Source organism: Mesoplodon bidens (assembly GCF_964165515.1).
Source record: "Mesoplodon bidens genome assembly, chromosome: 7".
NCBI lineage: Eukaryota > Metazoa > Chordata > Mammalia > Artiodactyla > Ziphiidae > Mesoplodon > Mesoplodon bidens.
Genome location: NC_138164.1, coordinates 105,501,970 through 105,514,094, shown reverse-complemented (window position 1 = coordinate 105,514,094; position 12,125 = coordinate 105,501,970). Strand labels below are relative to the sequence as shown.

At 42.9% G+C, this 12,125-nt stretch overlaps 1 protein-coding gene across 1 annotated transcript in view; it reads left to right on the top strand.

Moving 5' to 3' along the window:
• Positions 1-5,411: 5,411 nt before the first annotated feature.
• LOC308620841 (uncharacterized protein) overlaps positions 5,412-12,125 on the top strand; it is a gene marked incomplete at both ends in the record, with an annotated part of 52,884 nt that continues 46,170 nt past the window's right edge. The window contains 3 exon segments of the mRNA XM_081240730.1: positions 5,412-5,512; positions 5,617-5,797; positions 6,091-6,314. Of these exon segments, the coding sequence (XP_081096856.1) occupies positions 5,412-5,512; positions 5,617-5,797; positions 6,091-6,314 (506 nt within the window).

Genomic DNA, 12,125 nt, shown 5'->3' with positions numbered 1-12,125 from the left:
ACGTGGCCCTATTCTTTTCCTATTCGATTAAAATCCTGAGTCTTTTTGTTGATTACGTGAGTGGTGAAACTGCAGAATCAAGGTCGGGAAGACGTTTGGCGAAAGAATCTTTTCTGATCCCATTACAGAAAGACTATAAAGAAAATAACTGCCTGCCAGACCATGCTTCCACGCCAGCAGCGCCCCCGCCCCTCACATCCTGAAGGGAACATCCCAGGAGGAATTCTCCAGATTTAGGACGTCTGGATTTCTAAATCCAATCTTGGTCTGTGAAGAGTCCCGGGGGGTCTTGCGGGTTGAATCTTATGAGTAACTGATTAGGTCTCCAATCTTTATTATTCAGAACCCATCCAGGACCAAGACCCGGTCCTGGTCCTCAGTGGGGTGGGAAGGCACGCAAAACAGAAGTCAAGCGTTTTGATGGTGGGAAGCAGGTCAACACCAGAAGTAAGCGTCCTGCCAAGTATTCTAGCAGGAGGTGATGCCCAGATGAGCTACCAATGGTGACTGGGGCCCTGAAGGCTTGGGAAGAGAATTTTGAGCAGAGGGAACAGCAAAAGGAAAAGGACCTTTGCCAGGGAATCTGAACATTTTTTCTGAACATTGAAAGGTTTGGATCAGGCTGGAGTTTATATTTTTGGGAAGTCCCATTACCCTGGCAGCTGTGTCCTGAATATAACTAATGTAGACACACAGAAAACAAAAAGTTTCCTGCCATTTCAGTAAACAACCCATGTTGCCTACCATTCCACTAAACAACGAATGTTGCAGCCATCAAGCCACCAGCCACTGCACCTTCTCTGTTGGTGCGCCCAGAGGGGAATTCAGGATGGAGAAAAACAGGATACTGGCCCTAGATAGTTAAGATGCATGTCAAAGGAATAATTTCAATGAACCCAGACCCTTGCGTCTTCCCATACTTAGAAAAGCACTAAAATAATTAACTTGAGATGTCTGTTTTGTGTGTGTGTGTGTGTGTGTGTGTGTGTGTGTTTGGCAGTAATCATTTGATGTTCAACTACATGTTTTTTTTTCCCAGCAAAAAATCCTATATATCCTGGCCCCTCCCTTACCTTCCTGGAACAGTTCCTCAGAGCTGAGAGGCCAATTCCCTGGCTATAGTCTTCAGTAAGGTCCCTGAATAAAACGGAACTCTCAAGTTTTAGGTTGTGTGTTTTTTCAGTTGTCACTAATAGGCGCATTTTTTCATTACTCCTGTTTCTTCATTGCCATGTTATTCATTGAGGCACTGGATAAGATCCCTTGAAAGGAAAGGGAAAGGAATCCTATGGGGTAGAGCCTCATAACCATTTCAGCTGTCCTCGGATTTCAGAGACACTCTGAACTCTGTTGGGGAAGGATGACGTCTGCAGTCTTTTATGGAGAAATGTATCCGTGTAACCGAGCAGGACCCTAGGGGGCCTTCCTGGGACAGAGACCCTGAACTCCACCTGGTGTGCTCCACCTGCCTCTTGTTTGTAGAAAAGCTTTAGTCTCCCAGGCCTCCCAAGAGTCAGAAAAAGCTAGCTCAAGAGGTAAGGCTTGGAAGAATGTGAACATATAGTAACAAAAGCTAGCAGTTGGGCCAGGAGAACTGGTAACAATGTAAACAGATAGGAGTCACAGAATCTTTAGTTCTTCCCTGAAGGACATAGACAACAGTGTCTGATGCACATTCCCGAGTTGTTTTGCAGATACTAAAACCACCACCAGAGGGAAAAAGCTAACTGCATGATGACCAGACCGTAGCCTTGACACAAGCTGCTCCATCTTGGGCAGTACTGAATCTATGACTTGCATACTTCCAGAAATTCGCCTCAAGGAAGTGGAACCAAACCGACCCTGGAGTTGAAGATTAACTGTGCTTAAAACAAGGTGATTCCGACCAGACCACCACATGAATCATTTTGAGATGATTATCGGAGCTGTCTGTGCTGTTCTGCACATAGCCCACACCTGCACACCCCTGAAACTTCCTGGTTTTTCCCTATAAAACCCTTTTCCCTCTAACTGGCAGCTTGGAGATGGTTTGGGGGACACTAGTTTGCTATCTTCCCAGGTTGCCGGCTTCCTGAATAAAGCACCAAACCTTGTGTCTCTTGAACACTGACTTTTGAGTGAGATCAGCTGAAACTGAGCTCGGTTCCGGCTCCGGTTGGTAACCTCAGGAACTCTGAACAAAGTTTAAAAAGTAATCCACTAGGGAAAGATAGTCATGTTATATTAAACAAAAATGACAGAAGGTGCTGAACCATATGTATGATATAATATTTGCGGAAAAGTCAAACGATGTGTATATGAATATATATCATTTAATTATATATATAATTAATTATATATATTTGTATATTTGTTGTTTGCATATACATAAGAGATGTTTAAGGGTAGAAAACAATCTGATGAAAATGACCACCTTTTGAGGAATGGCAATGAAGTGTGTGAGAAGAGTCTCTCACTGTTTCCTTTACGTACATCTGTAGTATTGCATTAAAAAAGCACGTATTGGGCTTCCCTGTTGGTGCAGTGGTTAAGAATCCGCCTGCCAATGCAGGGGGCACGGGTTCGAGCCCTGGTCCAGGAAGATCCCACATGCTACAGAGCAACTAAGCCCGTGTGCCACTACTGAGCCTGTGCTCTAGAGCCCGCGAGCCACAACTACTGAGCCCCCGTGCCACAACTACTGAAGCCCGTGTGCCTAGAGCCCATGCTCTGCAACAAGAGAAGCCACCGCAATGAGAAGCCCGCGCACCACAACAAAGAGTAGCCCCTGCTTGCCACAACTAGAGAAAGCCTGCGCACAGCAACGAAGACCCAGCACAGCCAAAAATAAAAAAATAAATAAATTTATTTAAAAAAAAGCATGTATTGTTTTCATAATAAAATAAATGAAGAAGAAAAAAATTGACAGTTAGATTATTCCATCCTTCTGAGATCACGTAGGCAGCCCTTTAGATCAAAGCATCCCTGATCCTGTGCTTTCTACAGATCCCAGCAGAGGAAGGTGAAAAGCAAATTTCCTTCCCAGTAGAGGCTCCCTCCATGCTTCAGGGTTTTGGAGGGGAGTATCCGGTGTTGGGGAGCAAGGACTTTTTCCCTCTATCCTTCTTAGTTCTGGCTGGTCTAAGAATTAAATTGACAAGACAGATTAACAGAAGAAAATTAAACAAAAGTTTATTAATATGTGTACATGGAAGAGACCCAGGAAAATTAAGTCACTCGCCGAAATGTCTGAAAACCACACCTTAAATATTATCTTCAGCTAAAGCCAAAAGAGGATGTTGGGGATAGTGATTTGGAACCTCAAAGGGGAAGAAGGCAATTGGCATGAAGATGGAAAAGCAAATGTTTGGTAAACCACGGTTTGCTGGGCCATGCAGAGACCATGGGACACAGAGAGGAATTTTAACACTTTTAGACTTTGCTAGGTTTCTCCCTGTCTACCCACCTGGTTCGTACTATGGTAATCTATGGTGGTAACTCCTTTCCTGGAGCAGATCCTTCATCTACATTCTTTAGGCAGTTAGGGAGAAGGTCAAAAGTCAAACTTTCTTCCTGAGTCTTTTGGGCCTTGATTGTTTTCAGCTCTAAACAATCCGCATGCCAGAGAGACATTTTGAGGTGGTAAAGTTTGCTCAGCTACACTGGTATTGAAAAATCACCAGTGAATTGGGTGCGCTTTTCACAAATGAAGATGTAGGATCCTTAAGAATCATATGACATGGCTGGATTTAGCCAAGAAAAATAAAAAGAGCCCCCCCCCCAAAAAAAAAAAAGTTGCCTGTAAGATGAAGCCAATCCTCTGGGGGAGTTAGTAAGCCTTTGGTCTAACCTCAGCTTCCTACAACAGTTCTGTACTCAGCTTTGAATGTAACGCAGGAGAGCGTGAAGATTTGTTTCCTGTTCCCCTAAGGCAGACTAGATTGACAGGCATTGAACGCTGAGAACAAAAGTCTCAAACTGTGTATAATCAAGTGTTAATGGTGTGGAACTGGGCTGCTTAGTGTAGAGACAGTTAACTGGAGCTGTGTGTAATTTCACTTAACAAACTATCCTGTTCTCTTTCTTACGCACCACCCCTCCATCCCTCCGTCCGCCATCTTGAAATGCTCCCTCTTCCCACTTTCTAAGTTCTTTGGTTTGGGAAGTTCCCTCTGATCCTTAAAGACAGGGATCAGAACTTGCCGCAGAGATCTCTGCTTGATCTTCTCCAGAGGGGGTTGGGTCCCGAGGACTCTGAGATGGTCCGTATTGCTGCTCCCCCCACAACCTGCCTTCAACACCTGTTTAATGGTCTGTCTTTCCTCCTAGAATGCTTCTGCTGTGAGGACAGGACCTCTCTGTACATCTCCACTGTTATCCAAGCAAGCTCTCAAAAACTGCTGAATGAATGAATGGACAGTTGACTGAGGGCCAGGGGTCAGGGAAGGCTTTTCGTGGAGGAGGAGGGGTCAGAACTGGTCCTTGGAAGTTTTTGTTTGGTAGAGAGAGGGGAGAACATTCCTGTCAAGGTGAATGATTTCCATAATCAAATGGAATAAGTTTGTCCTGAAAAAGTTCTATGCCACTCTATCGTGCCACCCCACTTAATTCTTTATAAGAGCTTATCGCCATTTGAAATCCTCCTATTTATTTGCTTGTTTATGAACCACCTCTTCCCTCTGTCCTGTAAGTGCTTCTGGACAAAAACCTTGTCGGTTAAGGACCTTCTATTTTTTTTTTCTTTTCTTAATGTTATCTTCTGTTTGGTTTACTTTCTTTTCTTTTAAATCTTTGCATTCCCACAACCTCAGCGTTTAGCACGGTATTTGGCACATAGCATGATCTTAGATAATCGCTGTTTCAAAAAGTGAACGTTTTTACTGCGCAATGTACCTCTCGCCCCCTCCCCTACAAAGTATACTTTGTATAGTTTCACGCAGACGTTTACTTTTTACCTTCCAAACCATCGGTTCTGAAGCTATTGCTACACTTTCTACGTCTGCTATAAACTTTCAGATTAAAAGGTCACTGCCACTTAACCACTCAGGCTGGACGCCTCAGACTGCGAAATGAACAGCTCACAATCGTTAAATCCTCAGGAATTCGGAAAAAAATGACTTATATTATGTTCAGAAAAGCAAGCTCATTTGTACCAGAAGTGGGGTTCGAACCCACGAGGATATAAATCCATTGGATCTTAAGTCCAACGCCTTAACCACTCGGCCATTCTGGTATCCGCTAGTCTTGGGTTTATTTTTACATAACCTGAGAATACTGAGCTACGAAAAGTTGCACAACAATTTAAAAACTTTATGCCTTATGTAAAAGAATACGGGGATGGGGGGATGGGGGGATGGGAAACTCGGTAACTTTCATCACATCCTGTGATTTCCTCATGTCCAGTCACCAAAAACTGGAGCCACACGTAAGCGATGAAGACTCAAGTAGCAGGATTCCTAACAGTCACGTCTGAGGACACCACAGGGAACTGGAATGGGCTCCTTTTCAAAGTGGTCGAGTCTCATCGGAAATCGTAGGTAATGTGTTTGTCTTCCTCCTAGCTCTTTCCTTATCAAAACAAAAGCGACTCTGGTGGGACTCGAACCCACAACCTTTGAATGCCTCCATCTAATCTAGAAGTCCAATGCGCTATCCATTGCGCCACAGAGCCCGGCGACCAAGCATCTTCCGCGTTGCTTACATCAAGGCAGGAGTGGCGTCTGTCTGGGGGACGGTCGCCGGCACGTCGGGCCACGCTTTCTTTCTCGGACAAACTGGGGAGCCCGCGTCGCCAAGGAGAAGCGTGGATGGACATTGCGCTTGAAAGTCTGAAATCTGTTTGAAAGTTTCTTCTCGCGAGCGATCGCCAGGCATCAACTTTCAACCTCATTACACATCAGGAAGAAAAAGTCTTTGTGTGAATAAAAAGTCTTTACTGTCTCCTGGCAAAAGTCTGCAGCGGGAGGTTCCATAGTGTAGCGGTTATCACGTCTGCTTTACACGCAGAAGGTCCTGGGTTCGAGCCCCAGTGGAACCACAATACACATTTACCCTTTTTCAGGGATATTTTAACGTTTCTTTTTGCCAGCCGGAACTTGAGTTTTACTCCAGGAAGTGGGAGACGCTGCCGGTTCCAACCGGGCTCCGCGCTGCTCCCCGAAGCGCAGGCTAGGCTCCAGAGGTGCCCGCGCACATCGGCCACCAAGGCTGCCCCCTCGTGGCGCCACTAGGGAGGTGCAAGCGGCTCCGCCCTGCTCAGGTCATCGCGCGTCTCTGCGCCTGCGCGCTCCCGACTACCCCTCACCCCTCCCGCAGTTCCGCCTCCAGGTGCCTGGGTAGGAATCCGGATCCCGCTCCTTCTAAACCCTGCTTTGCCATCTTTCAGTGTTGCTGCCACCACTCAGTTAGGGGTTATCCCGAAGGTCACCTCTCTCCTTTGTTGATTACTTCCAAGTCCACTGACCTCGTACTTTTATTTAAATTAAAAAAACTTTTTGAAAAATTATATGCTCATGGTGGAGAATTCAAGCAGCCCCACGTGTTTTACGGTGCTGTTTCCCTCTAGCAAAGAATTTCTCTTTGACTAAACTCTAGCTGGGCTCCTCTGAGCCCTCCTCTCAACTAGGCGGCCTATAAGACTTGAAAAAACAGTTGACACTAATAGCGTTTTTAGCAGCTCAAGGCTGCATCCCAAAAGTGACTCTAGTTTCAGTGAAAGTGTCAGCCTGAGAAAACTGAATGCTGCCGACGCCCCAGCCCCATTTACTGTTTGTTCCAGCCAACAGCTGAATCTGGGGCCCCGGATCAGCAGTATAACTGTACATTTTCTTTATAAATCACTTATGTTTAGTGTACAAAGGTAGCGTTGCCAGAGGTACTGCTCCACCCCAACAATATTCTAGAAATCTTTCTATTTCCTTCTTAAGCCTTCACTCATCTTTTCACTTCCGGTGTTTGGATATATCCTAATTCTTTAGTCTGTGCTTTTTGATGAGCGATTAAATTGTATTCAGTCTTACAGACCGATACCGTAGTGGAATTCCTTGGTCACTGGTTTTGGGGTGGATCACTATGTAGAACAATAATAGTGGAAATCTTGAATAGTCATTATTATCTAACCCATTTTACAAACGACTAAGAGGAAGCACAGAGAAGTTACATAATGGCCCAAGGTCACACACTGGCCCCAGACAATTAAGGTGCAGATCAAAGGAATGATTTCAGTAAGCCCAGACTCTTGCATTTTCTCATACACAGAAAGGTGCTAAATTCATTAACTTGAGATGTCTATTTCTTTAATCACCAGTACTCTTTTGATGTTTGACTGTGTTTTTTTGTTTTTGTTTTGTTTTTTTGCAAAAACTCCAATATATCATGGCTCTCTCTTACCTCTTCAGAACAGTCCCTCTGAGCTATCTGAGAGGCTGTATCTCAGGCTTAAGTCCTCGGTAAGTCCACTGAATAAAACATAATTCTCCACTTTTAGGTTGTGTTTTTTTCTTTTCTTTTTTTTTTTCATTCGACCTATAGGTTTTGAGGCTTCGTCTTTGGAAATAAAAATCTCAGTTAAATTCTTAAACGTCTGCCAAAGGGAGAATCATGGAAAAGGAATAGGTCCCTCTAGTGGTGAGAAGACATTATGAAACATTTTGCTCTGTAGACACTGCTCCTAAATGTAAGAGGTTCTTTAGAAATACAGCTTCCCAGCATCTCCCAAGGTGGGAGATGTTGAACGATTTAGCCAAAACGCAAATACCCTGTGTTAGAATCCATATGTTAAAAGATTGTTGTCAAGCAACACGTTCTCATTACATGGAAGGAGAAGGAACACATTTTCAAGGGAAATAGATTTTAATGTATAGTGCTTCTCTCCAAACCACTGTGGTCTTTTAGGAACCCAGTAATCAATTAATTGTCTCTTAAAAGTAAGTGTGTGTGAGTGTGTGTGCGTGTGTGTGTGTGTATGTGTGTGTATCCTGAGATAGTCTCAAAGTAAAAAGTGTGTATACATGTGTGTGTGTATTTTTTTTTTCCTGGAACTAGTCTCTTGTGAATCCTCAATTCACTATTTGCCTCTAGAAAGTAAAGACTAAATGCTAAAAAAGGTACGTGGAAGGGAAGTTTTTTGGTTTTCTTTTTTGGTAATAAAAAATGATTCACAAGGAAGAAAGTAGCTGCTACTGTTGATAAAGGAACATACTAGTTATGGCAGAATATGATTCTGTATTCTTTGGTTCCAAGGGAAGCTTGAATTGTTTTTGATGTTTTTGTTACATGGGTAATTAGGTACAAAATTCAAGGCTGAAGTCAAAAGTGTGGTGAATGATTTTAATTCTAGGTAGGAAGTAACAACCACCCCAAAGAAGCAAATGTAGATTTTTAAAAGATCTTCCAACTTTAGTAAAGCATCCATGAGTCCAGGATCAGACATGAGCAAATGTGAATTTTGTCAATAGCACCTGCCTTGTGTTGCCCCTGCCACCTTGCTGAAGTGTTCCACCCTTCTGTACCTGGGTCTCTGGGCTACCTTTACACCCCGGACTTGGATTTACCTCCCTCACATGCACCCAGTGCAGCTTTCCTGTCCTACCTCTCTTCCACTCTGGGATGACACCTGGTGCCTTTGGCTGCGCCAGTAGACCACCTGAAATTAATCCCTAGTGAGATAATACTGGGAATGGATTTAGAGATTTGACTTCCAGTGGACCTTGAGCCTCATTATATGCTCATTGTAATACATTAGCATCTAAATGACATGCCCACAGGCACCGTGACAGTTCTGAGGCCAACCGTGAAAGGCCAAAAAGTGGGCGGTGGCCCAGTTCCTGGAAGTCCCTGCCCCTTCCCCAAAACAGTTAGAAAAATCCTCCCACTCATTAGCCTATGAAATTACTCAGCCAAAGAACTCCCTGGTGGTCCAGTGATTAGGATTCCATGCCTCCACTGCAGGGGGCATGGGTTTGATAGCTGGTCAGGGAACTAAGATCCTGCATGCCAAGGCCAAAAAAAAAAAAAAAAGAAACAAAGGAAAAAACGTTACCCAGTCCATAAAAACTAGCGACCCCATATTTGGGTCCTCTCGCCTTCTGAGACGGCCCACACTCTGTCTATGGAGTGTATATTTCTCTAAGTAAATCCACTTCTTACCTATCACTTTGCCTCTCACTGAATTCTTTCTCCGCTGAGACATAAAGAACCTGAACTTCAGGGCTTCCCTGGTGGCGCAGTAGTTGAGAGTCCGCCTGCTGATGCAGGGGATGTGGGTTCGTGTCCCAGTCCGGGAAGATCCCATATGCCACGGAGCAGCTGGGCCCGTGAGCCATGGCCGCTGAGCCTGCGCGTCCGGAGCCTGTGCTCCACAATGGGAGAGACCACAGCAGTGAGAGGCCCGTGTACCGCAAAAAAAAAAAAAAAAAAGTAAATTATATGCCAATATCTGGTCCTGGGCTTTTGTTTGTTGGAAGATTTTTTATCACAGTTTCAATTTCAGTGCTTGTGATTGGTCTGTTCATATTTTCTATTTCTTCCTGATTCAGTCTTGGCAGGTTGTGCATTTCTAAGAATTTGTCCATTTCTTCCAGGTTGTCCATTTTATTGGCATAGAATTGCTTGTAGTAATCTCTCATGATCTTTTGTATTTCTGCAGTGTCAGTTGTTACTTCTCCTTTTTCATTTCTAATTCTATTGATTTGAGTCTTCTCCCTTTTTTTCTTGATGAGTCTGGCTAATGGTTTATCAATTTTGTTTATCTTCTCAAAGAACCAGCTTTTAGTTTTATTGATCTTTGCTATCATTTCTTTCATTTCTTTTTCATTTATTTCTGATCTGATTTTTATGATTTCTTTCCTTCTGCTAACTTTGGGGTGTTTTTGTTCTTCTTTCTCTAATTGCTTTAGGTACAAGGTTAGGTTGTTTTTTCGAGATGTTGCCTGTTTCTTAAGGTGGGATTGTATTGCTATAAACTTCCCTCTTAGAACTGCTTTTGCTGCATCCCATAGGTTTTGGGTTGTCGTGTCTCCATTGTCATTTGTTTCTAGGTATTTTTTAATTTCCTCTTTGATTTCTTCAGTGATCACTTCACTATTAAGTAGTGTATTGTTTAGCCTCCATGTGTCTGTATTTTTTACAGATCTTTTCCTGTAATTGATATCTAGTCTCATAGCATTGTGGTCAGAAAAGATACTTGATACAATTTCAATTTTCTTAAATTTACCAAGGCTTGATTTGTGACCCAAGGTATGATCTATCCTGGAGAATGTTCCATGAGCACTTGAGAAAAATGTGTATTCTGTTGTTTTTGGATGGAATGTCCTATAAATATCAATTAAGTCCATCTTGTTTAATGTATCATTTAAAGCTTGTGTTTCCTTATTTATTTTCATTTTGGATGATCTGTCCATTGGTGAAAGTGGGGTGTTAAAGGCCACTACTATGAATGTGTTACTGTCGATTTCCCCTTTTATGGCTGTTAGTATTTGCCTTATGTATTGAGGTGCTCCTATGTTGGGTGCATAAATATTTACAATTGTTATGTCTTCTTCTTGGATTGATCCCTTGATCATTATGTAGTGTCCTTCTTTGTCTCTTCTAGTAGTCTATATTTTAAAGTCTATTTTGTCTGATATGAGAATTGCTACTCCAGCTTTCTTTTGGTTTCCATTTGCATGGAATATCTTTTTCCATCCCCTTACTTTCAGTCTGTATGTGTCTCTAGGTCTGAAGTGGGTCTCTTGTAGACAGCATATATATGGGTCTTGTTTTTGTATCCATTCAGCCAATCTGTGTCTTTTGGTGGGAGCATTTAGTCCATTTACATTTAAGGTAATTATCGATATGTATGTTCCTATTCCCATTTTCTTAATTGTTTTGGGTTCGTTATTGTAGGTCTTTTCCTTCTGTTGTGTTTCTTGCCTAGAGAAGTTCCTTTAGCATTTGTTGTAAAGCTGGTTTGGTGGTGCTGAACTCTCTCAGCTTTTGCTTGTCTGTAAATGTTTTAATTTCTCCATCAAATCTGAATGAGATCCTTGCTGGGTAGAGTAATCTTGGTTGCAGGTTTTTCTCCATCACTTTATATATGTCCTGCCACTCCCTTCTGGCTTGCAGAGTTTCTGCTGAAAGATCAGCTGTTAATCTGATGGGGATTCCCTTGTGTGTTATTTGTTGCTTTTCCCTTGCTGCTTTTAATATTTTTTCTTTGTATTTAATTTTTGACAGTTTGATTAATATGTGTCTTGGTGTATTTCTCCTTGGATTTATCCTGTATGGGACTCCCTGTGCCTCCTGGACTTGACTGACTATTTCCTTTCCCATATTAGGGAAGTTTTCAACTATAATCTCTTCAAATATTTTCTCAGTCCCTTTCTTTTTCTCTTCTTCTTCTGGAACCCCTATAATTCGAATGTTGGTGCGTTTAATGTTGTCCCAGAGGTCTCTGAGACTGTCCTCTGTTCTTTTCATTCTTTTTTCTTTCTTCTGATCTGCAGTAGTTATTTCCACTATTTTATCTTCCACGTCACTTATCCGTTTTTCTGCCTCAGTTATTCTGCTATTGATCCCATCTAGAGTATTTTTCATTTCATTTATTGTGTTTTTAATCGATGCTTGATTCATCTTTAGTTCTTCTAGGTCCTTGTTAAATGTTTCTTGCATTTTCTCTATTCTATTTCCAAGATTTTGGATCATCTTTACTATCATTATTCTGAATTCTTTTTCAGGTAGACTGCCTATTTCCTCTTCATTTGTTAGGTCTGGTGGGTTTTTATCTTGCTCCTTCTCCTGCTGTGTGTTTTCCTGTCTTCTCATTTTGCTTCTTACTGTGTTTGGGGTCTCCTTTTTGCAGGCTGCAGGTTCATAGTTCCCATTGTTTTTGGTGTCTGTCCCCAGTGGCTAAGGTTGGTTCAGTGGGTTGGGCAGGCTTCCTGGTGGAGGGGGCTAGTGACTGTGTTCTGGTGGATGAGGCTGGATCTTGTCTTTCTGGTGGGCAGGTCCACGTCTGGTGGTGTGTTTTGGGGTGTCTCTGGACTTTTATGATTTTAGGCAGCCTCTCTGCTAATGGGTGGCATTGTGTTACTGTCTTGCTAGTTGTTTGGCATAGGGTGTCCAGCACTGTAGCTTGCTGGTCGTTGAGTGAAGCTGGGTGCTGGTGT